The following is a 20158-nucleotide window of genomic DNA, read 5'->3' as shown; positions in this document are numbered from 1 at the left end:
GTGTTTTTCAAATGAAAAATGTAATTTTTGTTATAAACAAAATTAACTCAATGATTAAAAAAAAAGCTTAAAAAAAATTATTCATATTTTTAAAAGAACTAAACTCAAACATAATAAAGACTTTTATCATTGAAAATGAAAAATATATCCATTTTTAAAAAAAACAACAACACAAACATACTCTCCTAAGAATAATAACTATATAAACTCATTACCCCAAACTTAATTTAAGCATTGTCCTCAATGTGTTAAAACAGAAATATAATTTGAAAAGTAAAAGAGTTTAGAATTTAGAATGATCATACATTGATATGGTGCATCGGCAAGAAAGTAAAAGATACAAGAGACAAAAATTAAATCACACATAAAACAAACAAAACAAATAAAACACAAGGTACCAAGATCAATAGAAATCAAAGAGCTTGGTAAATAAGATCCTCAAGGAGGATCTTATCCGCTTCATCAATTTTTAATTCTAAAAATGATTTTAATTTTTGTCCATTAATTTTAAAAATATCACCATTGTTAGGATTTTCAATTTCAATAGCTCCATGTGGGAAAACAACTCGAACAATATCATGACCGGTCCACTTAGAACATAATTTTCCTGTGAATAGATGCAAACGAGAGTTGTATAAAAGGATCTTTTGACCGGGAGAAAAATCTTTTCTCAAAATGTTTTTGTCATGGTAAAATTTCATACGTTCCTTATACTTTTTTGAATAGTCATATGCATCATTCATAATTTCGTCTACCTCATTCAATTGAAGCTTTCTTTTCTCACCGGCATTGTCTAAAGAAAAATTTAACTGCTTAATTGCCCAATAGGTTCTATGTTCTAATTCAACAGGTAAGTGGCATGCCTTCCCATACACAATTATGTAGGGTGACATGCCAATGGACTTTTTGTACGCGGCACGAAATGCCCATAATGCATCAGTGAGTCTTAAGGACTAATATATTTTAGTTGGATTCACAGTTCTTTTTCTTTCTAAAATGTGCGTAACTTCTCTATTAGACACTTTAACTTGACCATTAGTTTGTGGGTGATATGTTGTTGAGACTTTATGTGTAATGCCATATGTTTCATCAAATGTTTAAATGACTTTTTACAAAAGTGTCTACCGTTATTACTAATGATAGCACGTGGTGAACTAAAACGGGAAAATATATTTTCTTTCAAAAATCAAAGCACAACTTTGTAGTCATTAGTGTGGCATGCAATACTCTCAACCAATTTAGACACATAATCAACTTCAATAAGAATATAAAAATTACCAAAACAGTTAAGAAATTGTCTCATAAAATCAATGTCCCAAACATCAAATATATTAATGATAATAATAATATTCACAAAAAAAAAAAAAGACACAAAAAAGAGTGATAACAACTCAGCCGGTTGGATACCAAAAATGAAGCTTACCCCTAAATCCAACAACCCACGACCCACAACTTGTTGAGGTGTGTACATATTATTCACGATAGGATGCTATCAAATAAAAATCATATTATCTTATTATACCACTTTATATTATTTTGCATTTAAAGAATACCATACATTAATATTGAACTTATTTCATCTCTGGTTATTTTTATTAATATTTAATTATCATATATAAAAGAGATAAAGATCAACAATCAATTCATTTCAATAAATCATATATAGTGGAAAATTCGATGATCATTAATGAATTAATTAGTATAATAAAAAGTAAACAGTACTTTTAGTCTAATAAATGTTTCAACTGCATGTACACATATTTACAGTTGCGTTCCAGCCTGTGCACGTCCCTACATATTTATAACATAGAGTCATTACAGAGAGGCGTCGTACATATGCTCGTGATTATTGTAACCAAGCTCTGAAACTCTCTCTACTGTAACTTCTTCACTACTAGCTCAAACTTCAATCGGATTGGAGCCAAGTTTCGAAGCCATGGCTGAGTTGATCCTCTCTCCAATTGTTGACAAAATCATTGGGCGTTTGGGATCTGATGCTGTGAAACAGATCTCTCTGGTTTGGGGTGTCAACGATGAGCTCCAACAGCTCAATGAAACCATTTCAACTATCAAAACAGTGCTTCTCGATGCCGAGAAGAAGCAGTCTCACAACAACCAAGTCAACAACTGGCTCCACAGGCTGGGCAATGCAGTTCTTGAAGCCGACGACTTGATGGATGAGGTCAACACTGAAGCTCTACGACGCCAACTCATGATGTCTCGAAACCCAATGGCCAACCAGGTATTTTCATTGAATCTCATAGGACTTTTTTTATTTAATTTAAAATTTTAAATGTTTATGTAAATAATTATTCAAAACAGGTATGCACTTTCTTTTCCGGCTCCAACCAACTTGCTTTTCGGTTCAAGATGAGTCGTAGAATCGAAGGCATCAAGAAAAAACTGGCTGACATTTCCAAGGATAGAAACTTCCTTTTGGAGAAAGGAGAGACTCCGAGTGTTAGGAGAGCAAGAGATACTTACTCGCGTTTGCCTCAACAAGATGTTATTGGGAGGGAAGAGGATAAATCGGTTATCATAAATAAGTTTTTGTTGGAGAGTTGTGAAGAGAGTGTGTCAGTGCTCGCCATTGTAGGAATAGGTGGGTTAGGAAAAACCACTCTTGCTCAAAGCGTTTTTAATGATGAGCAAGTTCAAAAACATTTTGAGACAAAGATTTGGGTGTGTGTGTCTGATGATTTTGACTTGAAACTAATTATTAAAAGTATCATTGAGTCTGCAAAAGGTGACAGTAGTTTGGGAGACATGAGAATGGAACCATTGCAAAAGAAGCTTCAAGAAGTACTTGGTAGTAAGCGGTTTCTTCTTGTACTAGATGATATATGGGAGAAAAACCATAATAAGCTGTCGGAGTTGAAAAATTTAATAATAAGTGATGCAAATGTTGGGAGTAGAGTTGTAGTAACTACTCGCTTTGAAGACATTGCTCAATTTATAGCTACCAAACAACAACCCTATCGATTGGGGGTTCTTGATGAAGTTCAATCTTGGTCTCTATTTAAGTCAATGGCTTTTGAAGATGGATCACGTGAGCTAGAAAATTCCAGCATTGGGAAGATTGAAAAGGAGATTGTGGAAAGGTGCAAAGGAATCCCCCTAGCCATTAAAACAATAGGAAATCTATTGTATGGTAAAAGTAAGGAATCAGAGTGGTCTTCCTTTAATAAGGAATTTTCAAAAATATCAGAACAACAAGACGATGATATCTTATCCACCCTTAGATTAAGCTATGATCATCTTGCCTCCCATTTGAAACTTTGTTTTGCCTATTGTAGTTTATTTCCTAAAGACTACAATATTGAGGTAAAAACTTTAGTTAACCTTTGGATGGCGCAAGGATTTCTTAAGCTCTCAGATCCAAGTCAAGATGAATGTTTGGAGGATGTGGGTTATGACTGGTTTATGAATTTGTTGGAAGGATCATTCTTTCAAGATGTTGAAGTAGATGAATGTGGCATTATAAAAAGATGCAAAATGCATGATCTGATGCATGATCTTGCTGTTCAAGTAGCAGGAGCAGAATGTGCTACTTTTGTAATTTCAAATGGCCAAGGAAATATCAAGGAAACTACTCATCACGTGTCCTTTGCAAGTCACACCTACTCAAAAAGTGAAATTTCAGTTTCGTTGGCTCATGCCAAAAAGATTCGAACAATCCTTCACTTTTCTATTTCAAAGGATCAGACATTTTGTGATGCAATTATATCAAACTATAAGTTCATACGTTGTTTGGATTTGCATAATTCAAGGATGGATTTAGTAGCAAATTCTATTGGGAAGTTGAAACACTTGAGATATTTAGATCTCTCAGCGAATTTTGGACTCAAGTTACTTCCCAATTCAATTACTAATTTGCTGAATTTGCAAACACTGAAACTCAATCACTGCTTCCAACTCCAAGAACTACCTAGAGATATTGAGAAACTCATCAATCTTAGGCATCTTGAACTTTCTTCATGTAGCAAATTAAATTCTTTGCCAAGTGGACTAGGTCAGTTGATGCAATTGAGATACTTGGATCTTTCTTGGAATAGTGGTCTATTGTTACTACCGGATTCAACTAATTGTTTGTCGAATTTGCAAACCCTGAAACTCAATCATTGCTCAGAGCTCCAAGAATTGCCTAGAGATATTGAGAAACTCATTAATCTTAGGCACCTGGAAATTTCTGATTGTGATAAATTGGAGTATGTGCCATGTGGATTGGGCCAGCTAATTAATCTTCAGACATTATCGGAGTACGTGCTGATGAAGAGAGAGGAATCTATCCGAAGGCATGGTGGTGAGCTAAAAGAATTGATGAGACTGAACAACTTGAGAGGGGAATTGAAAGTTACAAATTTGAGCCATGAGAAAGATGTGGCAGCAGAGTATGGGAGTGCAAAATTTAAGGATAAAAAATATCTTCGATCTGTGTCATTGGAGTGGGATTTTCGTGTTAGAATTGATGAGGCAGAGGCCATTGTTGGTTATGAAATGTCAATGGAAGGCGTTCAGCCACACGAAAATCTTCTAGAACTGACCTTAACAAATTATGGGGGTGTCAAGCTCTCCACCTGGCTCTCATCACTTACAAACTTGGTCAACTTAACTTTGGCAGATTGCAAGAAATGTGAGTATCTAGTTCCATTGAATCAATTCCACTGTCTTAAGGTTTTGAATCTTTGGTGGTTGGAGTCCTTAGAGTACGTATCCAACAATAGTTGCAATGAAGACGTATCTGGGTCAACAAAAACATTATTGCCATCTCTACAGAAACTTTGGTTGAGTGGGATGCCTAATCTAAAGAGATGGTGGAGAGAGATTGTAATTAGTGGTGAAGAAGAAGACAAACACATGTCCTTGCCTTGTTTCCCTTCTCTTTCAACTTTAAAAATATGGGATTGTCCTAAGCTGACTTGCATGCCACTTTACCCACATTTGGAACATCTGAATTTGATGAACAACAACTTGAAGCCATTGGAAGAGACATTAAGAATGAAGATGAGCAGTAGCGCTGCATCTTCTTTCTCTCCTCTCTCCAAATTGAAAGATCTAACTCTAACAACCATTGAGGATCTAGAATGTCTTCCAGACTGGTTCAAGAGCCTTACTTCTCTCAATAAATTGGATATTTTTGATTGCCCTGAATTGAAGGATCTGTGTCCAGGTATTCTACATCTCTCGTCACTTCAAAATCTGCAGATTGATAAATGCAAGGGGTTAGCACACATGCTTAGTGGTGATGGTGATGATGGCATTATGTGGAAAGTCCTAAATGGAAGACTCCACTCGCTACAACTATTGTCGTTGCCAAATATAGTGACTGTTCTTCCTAAGGGTATCCAACATCTTACAAGTCTGCAACATCTTAAAGTTTATTACTCTCAAAGTCTGACAACAATTCCAGAGTGGATCCACAACCTCAAATCGCTTAAGAAACTTGAGTTTAATAGATGCCCCAATCTGACATCATTCCCTGAAGGAATTCGAAGCCTCACCAATTTGAACTCATTGACCATTAGCAGTTGTCCCATGTTATTGAAGAGATGCAAAAGGGAAATAGGTGAAGATTGGGATAAGATTTCTCATATACAACAGTTGGAGTTGGACGAAGAAGAAAATGAGGTAGAAACCTTACTGTCAATTATTTGTAATTTTATAAAATAAAACAGAGTGCTCAGTTTATTTGACACTGCAGAATGCATCGGAAGAGGAAACAGAATCGGGCGAGACAAAGGGATGCAACCTCTTCTTGAACAAGTTTAGGGTAATTATTCTGCAAATCCCTTCTCCCTGTATACAATTTCATTTTGATATGATTCAAATTACAAATCTCAAAATAAAATAAGAGCCATTTGAAAGGAAAAAAACAGAGTAAAATTGATGGACTAAGAAAATATGTTTTTCTTTTCTGTTTAATTCAAAATTTTGAGCTTATTATTGGATTGTTAAGAACTTCTTACTTTAGTTATAAAGGATTGAAATCACATGTTGGTAATATAGAGGATTGACTATGGATTCAAATTATATTAATGTTCCACTTGGGACTGACTGGTCATTACTGCTACTCCTTGTTATAAAATCCAGACATGGAGTGAAGCTAGTTATAATTGTTAATGTACACTGTCTAGAAAATTGTCTTTTAACTGATCTTAATGAGCAAATGAGGATAAGAATATAAGCTGACATTGCCATTGATTGAAAAGTTGGAGTCCTTCCATGATGATGAGTTCGTTTTGATTTTTAATAGATATATCTGAACTTGGTTTTGGTTAAAGATCGTGACAAAGATGATTTATAAATTTTTGAAGGGCTCTACTGAATTAGTAAAGGAAACAAAATATATAACTCGATTTTCCACTTGGCACAAAGAGAGCCATTGACAACGTGGAGGTTTTTTTTTCCCATAATTGTAGAGGATTTATTTTGGAACCTTCAATTGTGCTATTTTGGGTTTCTGTATTGAAAAGCATAATGTATTAGTGAATAATAGTGTTTAATTATTGAGATATTCTTACAATCTCTATATTTAAAAAATTATGCTAATAATAAATTTTCCTAAAACAAACTAACTCTGTTTCAGGCCACTTTGGAGAAGATGATGACCATGAGAGTTATAAAAGCAATGAGGATGATCCAAATAAAGACACGAAGCTATTAAGGCTATTATCATGTCGATTTCTGAGGTAAAAGTAGCTTTTTTCTCATTCTCTTTCCAAGATTTGTCAAAGATACAAAGCTTGTAAGGTTAAAGTGCTGCACATTTTGAAAGTTTTCTATAAATGACTTGCACTTTACAAATGTTGCAATGACAGGAATTTTTACTGTATTCAAGTTTGTTGCAGCAGATGAAGTTGTGGGAGCTGTTGAAGTTACTGCATTGCCATCAGAGGATTTTGTATCAGAAAGGAGGAGGAAATTGGAGTACCTTGAGATGCAAGTAGAACTTATGAAGGTAATACTTTCTATTCTTCTGCACTATCTAATAAATTTTGTGGGTTGTGAAAACAATGTGCTTCTCTTCCAAATGAGATAGTTTTGTGCACTGCTTTCTTCTTTCTTACATGTATCACAACATAAATATGGAGTAATGATCAATCAGTTATGTCTGGCTGCCGCAGACTACAACTATGTTTAGGTCTAAGCCAATGAAATCTGTAGCCCTTGTATGTTTCTTTGTTTACTCGATTGATTCTACATTATTTAATGCAGGGGAAGAGAGAGAAGAAGAGTAAGCAAGAATGAAGGAATCTAAGGGTAGTGAGGAGAATGTGGCATTGAGAGAAATGATTGATCCAACCGCAAGAGAAGCACAAGAGCCAGCGAGAGCAAGAGCAGTTATGGGAACTAAGTCATGCATTGGCTGTTTTGAGCTTCTGTATCTGTAAGAATTAGATACTTTAAGCTCCCTTGTCCATTATTTTGGATAATTTTAGAAGATGTATTTACTTTCGACTTGTTACATGCTGTCAGTGAGTAGAGAACGTGTAGAGTTCCTTGGGCTTGTAAATTAGGAGCTGCATCGCTACAAGGAAATCATTGAAATGGAAACTTGTTATGTTCATTGTGAGGTTAATGTCATGTTCAAATTTTTTGTGCATGACCAACTAGAGCAGAGATTAACATCCAAGGTATAAATGTTGTAATTCATATCAAGGTATAAATGGTGATACTTGCTATTCTTCTGCACTATCCAACAAGGTTGTGGGAACTTTTGATATCCATGAAAAAGAATTGTGTAGTTATTTGTTTATTGTTTGTGCTCAAGTGAAAGAGGTGCTGCCAATTGTCCCAGTTTGCAATGCTAACTGTTCTGGTTTGTGGTTAAACTTCCATTGATTTGTGTTAATGATGGCTGTGATTTGGGTTTTGCAGGTTGGATCTTCTATTGCCACTAATTCTAGTAGGAATTGGCCTCGGGATTTGTATGAAAAGATTGCAAGAAGCTTATGAACATAAAATGATGGTTGATGGCAGTTCTGAAATTGCCATATTACGTATGAATAGTCTTTTCATGTAAATTTATGGGGAATGAGAATACCATCATCTGATCAACATCTTGGTAAGAGATGTTCTTAGTACAAAACAAGTTTGGATATGCTATTTACTAACATGTTTTTCAAGCTAAACCCCTGCAGCAGTAGATCACTAGGCAAATCATACAAGATCAGGCCTAACACAAATAACTCCATGATACAACTTTAATTAAACTTGCCCAAGAGGCAAATAACTTGAGAGTACAGCATAAAGAAATCAGTACTCTTTGTATTGTAAAAAATGAAATCACATGGGTTTTTTTATATATAATAATTTCATATTAAGTGTTACAGTTATTTATTTTATGATATTATACTTACTAAAATATCAAATTAATATTATGTAATAGTTAAATATTAAGTATAACATTTTTCTTCTAGTTCTATAGTCACTCAATTAGGAGACATATTAAATGATTGTAGAACAAAAACATTACTACCATTTGACAACTTAAGTGGAATTTTTTTACTACTATTATATATTGAATATTTAACTATTATCTATGTATATATTTTAACATCATGGACCTCCAATTATTAAAATTTTATATTTTATAAATAAATTTAGACGTAATTTTATACGTAAATTGGTATTTTGATTCCATGTGCCAAATTAATTTTAACTAAAAATTAAGTATGATAAAATTTGAAGAAAGATATTAAGTGTGAGAATTAATTTAACCTTTCATTTCTTTACTTTTAATTCAACTATCATAGATATTTAGAACTTTTTATATTAATGTTTTCATACTTTTCTATATACTAGGTATAAGTAATGTTTCTTAGTTTTAATTAAAAAAACATTTAATATATTTATTAAATTTTTATAATTGTCATATAAATTTTAAATAAATAAATAAATAATATTATATATATAAAGATAAGAGAATGACATAACCATATTAAAAGAAAAATTAAACCTAAATATTGTTTATGATTTAAAAAAATATATATGATAACATTTTAGATCATAAACTAATTCATGATATTATTCAAATCACACATTTATAATTGAAGAATAAGTTTATTCTTGATAGAAGATAACTATTATTCTAATTTCTTATGTAGCTATATGTTTTCTTCATAAATATAAATAATAGTATATAATAATAATAATAATAATAATAATAATAATATTTTATAATATTTGAATTTACATTAATATAATTATTAAATATCTAGTTCTGTATTAAATATTATTATAATAAAGATATTTTATAATATTTTAATTTGTATTAATATAATTATTAAATATCTATTTTTAATATATTTTAAATGTATATTTTGTTAAATATTTGTAATAATATTTCGTTAAAATTAACAAAAAAAACTATTAAAACCAAGAATTTTCATTATCTACCCACTTTTTATATAAAAAAATAATTTTTATATAAAAGAGATATGAAGAGGTTTTTTATATTTCATATACCAATTGTTTCTCTCTTCACAAATTAAGTATAATAAAATTTTCAAAATTAATTTAAATATTTGTTTTTACCATTTCATTGCTTAATGTTAATTCACCTATCCTTGCAAAAAAAAAAAAAAGTTGATTTACCTGTATAAAACATGAAAAAAAAAAGAAGTTAATTCACCCAAAAAAACATATTTACACAAGAATAAATAACTTTTTTCCTTCTGAACTTTTGACACTATACTAGATTGTGCCATCTAAAATATATGGTCGGTTAAAATTTTCATATGAATTATTGATACTATCAGATCTTGTCCCCTATTATGATTTACATAAAATAATTAGCATTTTTGCCCCCCGAACTTTGACAACTACCAAATTGTGCCTCCTTTAATTATAAAACTTTTAAAATATATTTTTCTATTAGTTCTTAAAAAAATTTAAGAAAAATTATTTTAAAAAATCAATAAAAGACTAAAATTATTTAAAATTCCTTTTAAATACTTTTAAGTTTAAATTCACTACACCAAACACCCCTTTCCACAATACATCATTATAATGCTATTAAAAAAGTATCATAGAAAATATTATAAAAGGCGGTAAAGTAAAAAAAGTTTGAAACAAATAGCGGGCCTCAAATGTTTTTAGTGGCAATATTATAATTTTCACGTGAAGATTAAAAAATTCTTTTTTCCAATGGCTCTGCAACACTATCACTCTCTCCTTGGTTCCTCTTTCTTCTCAACAAAGCCCTATCTGTCACTCTCACTTCATGGTGAATCCTCGCTGTCTCTCTCTCTCCGCTGTAAAGCACTCTCGACTGTTGTCCTTCCCCAGCGAAACCCTCTCATCTATTTTTTCTCCCTAGTGAAACCCTGTAACACCCCAAGTTGCTAATAAGGTTTAGGACCTTGATTAGCATGCCTGGAGGGCAATAAGTGAATTAACATGATAATATATGAATTTAAATGAGTATGTGATTAGAATGCATGTTTAGGTGGTATAAATATGCATGTGGACCCCGTTTGCATGATAGGGGTAAATTTGTAATTTTAGCCCGCTGAGGGCATAAATGTGATAATTGTATTATGTGATTTGTACCACGTGAGTGTGGTGATATTAATGTGATGCACGTGCCGAGATGGTCCTAGAGAGCTAGTTAATTTAAAAGTCACAACGGGATTTTATACCTGGCTCAGGAGGAGCCTAGGAGTACTTTGGGAATCTTGTAAATTCGAGAATTAGTGGTTAATGGTTATTGGTGATTGAGTAACCTGTGTAACCATTAGTAACTGCTGAGAGTAACAAGTTTAGATGGAAGAATGGTAGAATTGTAAAATAGGTGAAAGGACAAGAGTGCCCTTGAGGTTTAGTTAGGAAGGAATTCTTATGGAAGGGTAAAGTGGTCATTAGGCAAGGGTTAGATAAGGTTCAGCTGAGGGAAAAAGGATTCACGTTCTACACTTTATCATTTTGGTTTATGCTGAATTTGAAGAAAAGGCTAGAAAGGAAGGGAAGCAAGGAGGAGGGGCTGGAATTTGAAACCTAGGAGGAAATTCAAAGGAGTTTGAGGCAACCAAAACTAGATTTAAGCTAGGATTGTTCAAAGGTAAGAATTGTGCCCTGTTTTTGTTAAATTTAAGTTTGAATTTTCAGATATTGAGTGTGGGAACCTAAAGGAAATATGGCTGGTTTTGCTTGGAAATTCAGTTAGGATATCCAAGAGGAAAAAGGTTGGAGGATGGAATTGAGAGGAGTTCAAGCTGAGTTTTGATTGAGGTAAGAATCCTTAGCATGTTTAATTTTCGTATCTGATGTGGTTTAAGATTTTAGAGGCATGATTTATAGTTTTCAAGCTCTGGTTTAAGTCTTGGAAGCCATGGTTTAAGTTTCAGGAATTTGAAACTCAAGATTGAATTTTGAGTGTGATGGTGTAATTGAGTTTGTTTTTAATGTTTATAGGTTGTTAAAGGGTTCATTTGGGGTTTTAAATTGATTTTGGGGCTTAGGTACTTGTTTGGGTTGAATTGGAGTTGTTTTGGCTCGGGAAAATGCAAGGGGAAAACCCAGAAATCTGGGTTCGCGTAGGGGCGCCGCGGCCCTGTTCTTTGGTGCTGCGGCGCAAGCATGCATCAGGATTAGGGGAAAGCCTCTGGGCGCTGCGACCCTTGATGGGAGTGCCGCGGCCCTAGGCCATTTTTGACAGCCAAATATTGTATTTTTAGGGCTTTTGCTTGGGGACTCGGGGGATGGTTCCAATGCATTGTTTTAGGGAATTAGAGGTCCCGAGAGTACGGGATTGGTCCCGGAAAGTGGTTTTGGGATTGGTTAGTATTAAAAGTGTTTTATATATGTTGTGACTAGGATTTTGGAGAGGCTCGTGATAGAGGACCGTGCTTGTGACCTTGGTGCATCGGAAAGCTCGGGATACAGGTAAGCAAACTGTAACACCCGTAGAGCAGGGCATGGGCCCATAGTGTGGTTGCAGGGCACGACCCTAGATTGTATCATTGCTAGGATGTAGCTTTAAATTAATTATAATATGTTTGATTATTGTTTGAGAATGCTAAATGTGGTTATAGCAAAAGAACGGCAAAGGAGTCGGGAACGGCGAAGGGCCGAGAATGGCGAAGGCCGAGAACGGCAGTGGGGCCGGGAATACCACTTAGCACATGGAGTGCTTGTGGTTAGGGTGAGACCCCAATGGATACATGGGATATCCTTACGGTGTAGACCGAGATCCCAGGTTTTGGTAACACTTCTAGGACGACATGGTCGTATATGTGTTTAAATCTTATGGACTGTCTGATTAGATATGAGTTATCTGCTATAATGATTGTATGATATGCATATGTTATGTGCTGTATGAGTTTTCTTGCTGGGCTTCGGCTCACGGGTGCTCTGTGTTGCAGGTAAGGGCAAAGAGAAAGTCAACCAGCCATGAGTACGGAGAGCGTGGGGGCGGCGCGTACATGTTTGGCCTGCCCGACTGCTTTGGTTGGGGGCATTTTGAGAAATGGCTGTATTAAACTATGTTTTTGATAATTAGTCATCTGTAAACCTATTCTGAATTGTAAATATTTTACAAACCTCATTTTGGGATCCCGAATGTTAAACTCTTGAATTTTAATGAAACTGAGTACTTTTAAAGATTACAGCCTTGACTTCCTGTTTAATCGCACTTTTTTTCTAAAAACCTCGCTTAGCGAGTTAACTGCACTTTATAAACTCACTTAGTAACGACTCTAAGGTAGTAGGGCGTTACCAACCCTCTCCTTCATTTTCTCTCCCCAATCAAAGCCCTCTTAGCTGCTTTGTCACCTGGCGAAGCCCTCTACCTTGCTTTCTCTTGCCAGTGAAGCCTCTACAAGATCAAAGGAAGAGCACATTTGGAATCATTTCATTGTTAAGTTATGAGTTCTGATCGTCTGTCAGGCATCTGGCCATCAAGTTCCTGACGTCTAGTGGCATTGGGACGCTGAAGGGAGACCAGCTCATGGGAAGGGAATGCTACATCATTTCCATGAGGGGGAAAAACCAAACAAGTGCCTAGAAACTTGTGTTCATTCAGGAGATGGACGAATCCGTCTTCGAGATAGAAGAGGAGATCGACCCTAGAGTAGAAGAAAGGGCCGATCTTGAACCACTAGAGGAGCTCGAAGAAGTTGAGCTCAATGAAAAGGATACCACGAGGGTGGTAAAAATAGGAAAAACCCTTTCTGAAAATGCAAGATAGCAATTAACTTATTTTTTGAAGGAAAACTAGGACGTATTCATATGGTCGCACTCGGACATGGTAGGAATTAGTCCGAATGTCATAAGTCATGCACTTAATATCGATAAAAGTTTACCCCCGAAGCAGCGAAATGCTCCTGGACGATGACAGAAAGAAGGCCCTCAAAGAGGAGGTTGAGAGGTTAAAAGCAGATCGGTTTATACGAGATGCTTTTTACCCTGATTGGATTGCTAATCCGATGTTGGTCCCAAAACCCAACGGCAAATGGCGAACCTGCATCGACTATTCAGACCTCAACAAGGCGTGCCCCAAAGGCTACTTTCCCTTACCTCGAATAGACCAGCTCGTAGATGCCACTACAAGCCACGACATCATGTCGTTCATGGATGCTTATTCTAGATATAACCAGATTGCCATGCATGCACCTGACCAAGAACATACGAGCTTTGTAACCGATAAGGGATCGCATTGCTACAATGTCATGTCTTTCGGGCTCAAAAATGCTGGAGCCACATACCAAAGGTTGGTAAATAGGATGTTTGCTGAACAAATAGGGAATAACATGGAAATTTATGTGGACGATATGTTGGTCAAATCTAAACATAACAATAACCATGTGGAAGATCTCGCTGAGTGTTTTACTGTACTTCGAAAATACTATATGAAACTTAACCCACAAAAATGCTCATTCGGAGTATCTTCGGGTAAGTTCCTTGGATTAATAGTAAATGCTCGGGGAATAGATGTTAATTCAGACAAGATCAAGGCGTTGATAGACATGCCTTCACCTCGAAAACATAAAGATATCCAGAGCCTAACTGGACGAATGGTGGCCTTAAGTAGGTTTATCTTGAAATCTACAGACCGTTGCCTCCCATTTTTTAATCTTTTAAGAGGGGGCAAAAAGTTCAAGTGGTTGAAGGATGTGGTTGGAAGGATCATTCTTTCAAGATGTTAAAGTGGATGAATGTGGCATTATAAAAAGATGCAAAATTCATGATCTGATGCATGATCTTGCCGTTCAAGTAGCAGGAGCAGAATGTGCTACTTTTGTAATTCCAAATGGCCAAGCAAATATCAAGGAAACTACTCATCACGTGTCCTTTGCAAGTCATACCTACTCAAAAAGTGAAATTTCAGTTTCGTTGGCTCATGCCAAAAAGATTCGAACAATCCTTCACTTTTCTGTTGTAAAGGACCATACATTTTGCAATGCAATTATATCAAATTGTAAGTTCATGCGTTGTTTGGGTTTGCATGATTCAAGTATGGAGTTAGTATCAAATTCTATTGGGAATTTGAAACACTCGAGATATTTAGATCTCTCATGGAATTTTGGACTCAAGATATTTCCCAATTCTATTACTAATTTGGTGAATTTGCAAACGTTGAAACTCAATTATTGCTCACAGCTACAAGAACTACCTAGAGATATTGAGAAACTCATCAATCTTAGGCATATTGAACTTTCTTATTGTAGACAATTAAATTCTTTGCCAAGTGGACTAGGTCAGTTAATGCAATTGAGATACTTGGATCTTTCTTGGAATAATGGTCTATTATTACCGGATTCAACTAATTGATTGTCGAATTTGCAAACACTGAAACTCAATCAATGCTCACAACTCCAAGAACTACCTAAAGATATTGAGAAACTCATCAATCTTAGGCATCTGGAAATTTCTGGTTGTGATAAATTGGAGTATGTGCCATGTGGACTGGGCCAGCTAATTAATGTTCAGACATTATCAAAGTACGTGCAAATGAAGAGAGAGAAATCTATCCCAAGGCATGGTGGTGAGCTAAAATAATTGATGAGACTGAACAACTTAAGAGGCGATTTGGAAGTTATAAATTTGAGCCATGAGAAAGATGTGGCAGCAGAGTATGGGAGTGCAGAATTAAAGGATAAAAAATATCTTCGATCTCTGACATTGGAGTGGGATTCTCATGTTGAAATTGATGAGGCAGAGACCATTGTTGGTTATCAAATGTCAATGGAAGGCCTTCAGCCACACAGAAATCTTCTAGAAGTGACCTTAAAAAATTATGGGGGTGTCAAGCTCTCCACCTGGCTCTCATCACTTACAAACTTGGTCAACTTAACTTTGAAGGATTGCAAGAAATGTGAGTATCTAGTTTCATTGAATCAATTCCACTGTCTAAAGGTTTTGAATCTTCAGAACTTGGAATCTTTAGAGTACATATCCAACAATAATTGCAATGAAGACTTATCTGGGTTAACAAAATCATTACTGCCATCTCTACAGAAACTTGGGTTGATTGAGTTGCCTAATCTAAAGGGATGGTGGAGAGAGATTGTAATTAGTGGTGAAGAAGATGAACACATGTCCTTACCTTGTCTCCCTTCTCTTTCTAAATTGAAAATACAAGATTGTGTTAGGATGACTTGCTTGCCACTTTACCCACATTTGGAACAACTGGCTCTGGAGAACAACTTGAAGCCATTGGAAGAGACATTAAGAATGAAGATGATGATGAGCAGTAGCGCTGCATCCTCTTTCTCTCCTCTCTCCAAATTGAAAACACTACGTCTAACTAAGATTGAGGATCTAGAATGTCTTTTGGATTGGTTCAAGAGCCTTACTTCTTCCCTCAATAAATAATAAATTGTATATTTGGGATTGCCCTAAATTGAAGGATTTGTGTCCAGGTATTCTACATCTCTCGTCACTTCGAAATTTGTGGATTGAAAAATGCGAGGGGTTAGCAAACATGCTTAATGGTGATGATGGCATTATGTGGAAAGCCCTAAATGGAAGACTCCACTCGCTACAACTATGGTCATTGCCAAATATAGTGACTGTTCTTCCTAATGGTATCCAACATCTTACAAGCCTGCAACGTCTTCAAGTTTTTTCCTCTTAAAGTCTGACAACAATTCCAGAGTGGATCCACAACCTCAAATCGCTTAAGAAACTTGAATTTGATAGATGCCCAATTTGGCATCATTCCCTGAAGGAATTCGAAGCCTCACCACTTTGAACTCACTGACCATTAGCAGATGTCCCATGTTATTGAAGAGATGCAAAAGGGAAATAGGTGAATAATATTATGTATAAAATAATGAGATAAACATATTAAATGAAATATTATTTATGATTTTTTTTAAAAATTACATAATATGATAACCTTTTTAAATATATATGATAATATTTTTAATAAAAATTAGATTATGTATTATATATGTAGTTTTATAATATTTGAATTTATATTAATATAATTAATAAATATATATTTTTTAATTAATTTTAAAGGTATATTATGTTAAATATTTAGAATATTTAGTTAAAGTTCAAAACAAACCCATTAAAATTAATAATTTATGTTATTTACACATTTTCCATTATCATGAAACTTTTTTTTATTTTAAAAAAAAAAGGTTTTTGATTGGTTGGGTAAAAACTTGGTATTAGAAGAATTTTTGAAGTAGAAGTTAAAAAATATTGGTATAAAAAAGAAATATTTTTTTATTATTTTTTATGAAAGGAGAAGGTTACCCTAAAACATATTAAATATTAAATTTTAAATTTTAATTCTTAAAGAAAAGTTTATAATTGGTTTGAAACCAAAAAATGTTGGTATAGAAAGAATTGTTGAAGTAGACGGAAATGTAAGAAAATATTGGTATAGAAATGAAAGTTTTTTTATTGTTTTTATTTTTTATATTTGCAACAAAGTCTCCTATTCTTTTACAAAAATTGCGACAAACTCTCGAATAAAAAATTTTGGTGGCAAAACCCCATTCTGTTAATGGTTTGTTGCAATTTACCTTTTTTAGGTCTTAAATGTCATGTAAGCAAGTTAAGTGTCAACTAAGATACATGTAACAATACTTTTATAGGGTGACATGTTAAAAAATAATTAATTATTATATTTGAAATAAATAAATTTAATTAAAAAAATAGGAAAAAAATTAATATGAAATCGTTTTTCAATTTTAAGTTTTGTTTAATTTTAATTATATATTATTATTAATTTTAAATATTAAAATAATAGAAAAAAATAATAATTAACACGCTAAAACAAAACTTAGAATACAAAAAAATAATTTCAAATTTTAATCGTTTTTCAATGCCGTTGGGATGTTGGCATTGGAACAGATCTTGGCTGCAAGAGTTTTTACAGAAGCTTATTCTACTCTTGTTGTTTAGCTTCTTGAAACTAGACTCCTTGGTGTTTGAGTCCAATAATAGTTCTTGTTTGAATCAATTCAGTCAAATGGAGATTCGCGTTTATCATATTTACCATGAGATAAATCCAGTGCTTGACCGATTAGTTATTAGAGACCTTATATCATTATAGTAATTTTTATGTTGCAAATTAGCTCAAGTACTCTTTTCTTTTTATAATTTTTTTCCTTTCATTTTGAGAGGTTTTAGTGAGGCATTTCGTGCTATAATGTTATCCAACATGATGTTTTTGCATGATCTTGTCTTGGTACTCTTCTAGATTTTTAGTTATTTTGTTTTGGGTTTTTGTAGCCATTGGATAGTTTATCTTGCTATAATGTCTTACCTAGTTGGCATACTTCTAGTTTAACTGGATACTTGTTTTTTTGAAATGGTTTTCCTTGACAACATTCATTACACTAGTGTTTAATCTCGAACAACATTTATTAAAATTATATACAACTTTTCTTAAAGAAAAATTATAAATATTTTTCAAAGGAAAAATTACTACTGATCAATAAAGATTACTTGTAAGAAATAAAGTTCTCAAATTTAAACGAACGATAACAAAAAAAAAAAATACATACTAAAATAAGTCTGATTACTGACTCGAAACATAAACATTCCTAGCTAGTACATATAAGTCAAAACTACTTTTAAGAATGACCAAAACACACGAAAAAGTATCTAGCTCTATCAATCTATCTCGTTATATGGGCAATGAAAGAATCCCATTCCATACGAGTGACTCCTCCTTCAGCTGTAGACTTTCTAACTTTAGCACCCAACTCCTCAGCCTTCTTTCTGATCTCACCACCTTCCTCTGAGGCCATTAATGTCCTCACAACTCTGTCAATCATGGATGAAGTCACCAACTCATCTCTCTGATCCCATTCCATAACAGCCACACCCACTTTGAGAACTTCCGTAAGTAAGAGAGCATTCACAGGTTGATCAAATTCCATTGGCCATGCTGCTATAGGCACTCCCATACTTATGCTTTCCATGCATGAGTTCCATCCACAATGACTCATAAACCCACCTATGGATTTGTGCCCTAAAATCTCCACTTGGGACACCCATTTCGTCACCACCATTCCCATTCCCTTTCCCCTCATTCTTTCCTCAAACCCACTTGGAAGTTTAGATAGCTCACCCTTGTATCCATTGCTGAAGCTATCTAATCTATCTTCATCTCTCAACACCCACATAAACTTTACCCCACTCTGCTCCAAACCAAGAGCAATCTCTTTGATCTTTTCCTCAGAAAAAGTAGTAGTTGTTCCAAAAGATATATACAAGACACTGTTGGGCTCTTGTTTGTGTAGCCACTCCAATAAGCACTTGTCATCATCTCTGGCCTCCTTAAAGACTGTCGTTTGGTGCAAGGGCCCCACTGCCCAAATCTTCTTCTCTCCTTTGAGTACGTAGTTTGCTACATGTTCAAGAAAAGAGCCTTCAATAGCCTAACAAGAGTTGTGGAGCTGACCAACCTGACTTTTCATCTGTTTAAACTCATGAGTGTAACAAGATTCCATAGAGGGAATATTCTTTATTGGGATGATGTCGTACTGTCCTATGGCAGCGAACGCGTAGGTGAACATTGAGAAAACAGAGCCACAATTGACAGCGTAGGCTTCTGCGTTTGGTAGAGAAACAAAATCTTGAACCATTGAAGTCATCAGAACATCATGAACAATGACAAGTCATTTCACGTTTGAAGAGAGTGATCGGAGAAGTGCAGCGACTGGCTCGCGGAGGAGCTTGAAGGTTTCGGATAACTTTTTTCCGGAGCAGAGGTTGGGTGGTAATGGTGTAGTTTGGATTAATGGGAAGTTATGAAAATGGATTTTTGTTAATTCTCTAAGAGGGTTCATGGATCGGGACTTGACTTGAGAATTGTGGAGAGTAGAGCCAACGTAGTGGACAGGGATGTTGTATGAGGAAACGACATGGGAGAGTTGAAGGAGGTGGTTGAGGTGGCTTTGAGCTAATAATGGAACCATCACTACCACAACTGATGATGGTGATGAGCTTGATGAATCTTTGAGGTGGTGATCAGTAGTCGCCATTAAAACAGTTGGTTAGGAAAGGATTTTTTTTTTCCTTCTTTTACTTCTTTCCTTAAAATTCTTTATATCATCATATTGAAATTTTCTGTGGGTACAACTTACAATAATGTATATAATTTCCTAATAATAGTGGCTGAACAAAGATTCAACAAAACGAAAAAGACATCACAGAAACTTAGACTAAGTAATCTCTGCTATTTAAACTAACAGCCTACAGCAACTGGGAAGCAAGAAACTAGAGGCTGGCCGGAACCATGCACTAACAACTAGAGAAAACTAGGAAGAGCAGACCACAGTTTAAGGACTGTCTACAAACATTTCCTTGATTTATCATCATTAATTGCTTGAAGAGATAGCCAAATAAGGATTGTCTACAAACATTTCCACTAGTAATTCTCTACTTTCACTTCTATAAATACTGTTGAAATGACAGATGTCCCATTTTGGTGATTATCTAGAAATCTTTATAATATCTCATACTCATACTGCCTTGCACAATTAACCATGTATCGACTTTCTAATATTTATTATTGTGATTTAGAATCTACTGGAGGACAACGTGAACTTTATTTAATGAAATACATTTCCTTATGTATTTATTATTTTATTTTTTGTTACTTCAATTCGTTTTTGACTCACTACAACAAAAAAACATTATGCATAACTCTGAAAAAGTGCTATAAAAAACAATTTATAACATTTTA

General features: G+C 34.5%; 2 protein-coding genes across 6 annotated transcripts; one reads left to right on the top strand and one right to left on the bottom strand.

Moving 5' to 3' along the window:
• Positions 1-1819: 1819 nt before the first annotated feature.
• LOC133831495 (disease resistance protein RGA2-like) lies at positions 1820-8132 on the top strand. 5 transcript variants are annotated; one of them, XM_062261813.1, is made up of 8 exons: positions 1820-2242; positions 2323-5628; positions 5702-5770; positions 6587-6689; positions 6852-6958; positions 7216-7387; positions 7477-7634; positions 7879-8132. In XM_062261813.1, the coding sequence occupies exons 1-4, from the start codon at positions 1937-1939 to the stop codon at positions 6662-6664; spliced, it is 3759 nt and encodes a 1252-aa protein (XP_062117797.1). In that variant the 5' UTR covers positions 1820-1936; the 3' UTR covers positions 6665-6689; positions 6852-6958; positions 7216-7387; positions 7477-7634; positions 7879-8132. The 5 variants fall into 5 exon arrangements, with proteins under 5 accessions (XP_062117797.1, XP_062117796.1, XP_062117793.1 ...); XM_062261812.1 differs by having other exon boundaries at positions 6849-6958; XM_062261809.1 differs by having other exon boundaries at positions 6839-6958.
• Positions 8133-18083: 9951 nt separating this feature from the next.
• On the bottom strand, positions 18084-19055 carry LOC133833110 (zeatin O-glucosyltransferase-like). Its single transcript, XM_062263368.1, has 2 exons — positions 18872-19055; positions 18084-18817 (listed from the first exon to the last, which is right to left on the bottom strand). Exons 1-2 carry the CDS (start codon positions 19053-19055, stop codon positions 18084-18086), a joined length of 918 nt encoding a protein of 305 aa, XP_062119352.1.
• Positions 19056-20158: the final 1103 nt, after the last annotated feature.

Source organism: Humulus lupulus, chromosome 4 (assembly GCF_963169125.1).
Source record: "Humulus lupulus chromosome 4, drHumLupu1.1, whole genome shotgun sequence".
NCBI lineage: Eukaryota > Viridiplantae > Streptophyta > Magnoliopsida > Rosales > Cannabaceae > Humulus > Humulus lupulus.
This window is presented reverse-complemented; position numbering and strand designations above follow the sequence as displayed.

What these genes read in the sequence shown, in the direction of transcription:
- LOC133831495 (XM_062261813.1), top strand. Translation starts at nt 1,937, where the DNA reads ATGGCTGAGTTGATCCTCTCTCCAATTGTTGACAAAATCATTGGGCGT. An exon ending in GAAACCCAATGGCCAACCAG is followed by an intron (nt 2,243 to 2,322) that starts GTATTTTCATTG and finishes TATTCAAAACAG; the next exon opens with GTATGCACTTTCTTTTCCGG. An exon ending in TCTTCTTGAACAAGTTTAGG is followed by an intron (nt 5,771 to 6,586) that starts GTAATTATTCTG and finishes ACTCTGTTTCAG; the next exon opens with GCCACTTTGGAGAAGATGAT.
- LOC133833110 (XM_062263368.1), bottom strand. Translation starts at nt 19,055, where the DNA reads ATGGTTCAAGATTTTGTTTCTCTACCAAACGCAGAAGCCTACGCTGTC. An exon ending in ACAGATGAAAAGTCAGGTTG is followed by an intron (nt 18,818 to 18,871) that starts GTCAGCTCCACA and finishes TTGAACATGTAG; the next exon opens with CAAACTACGTACTCAAAGGA.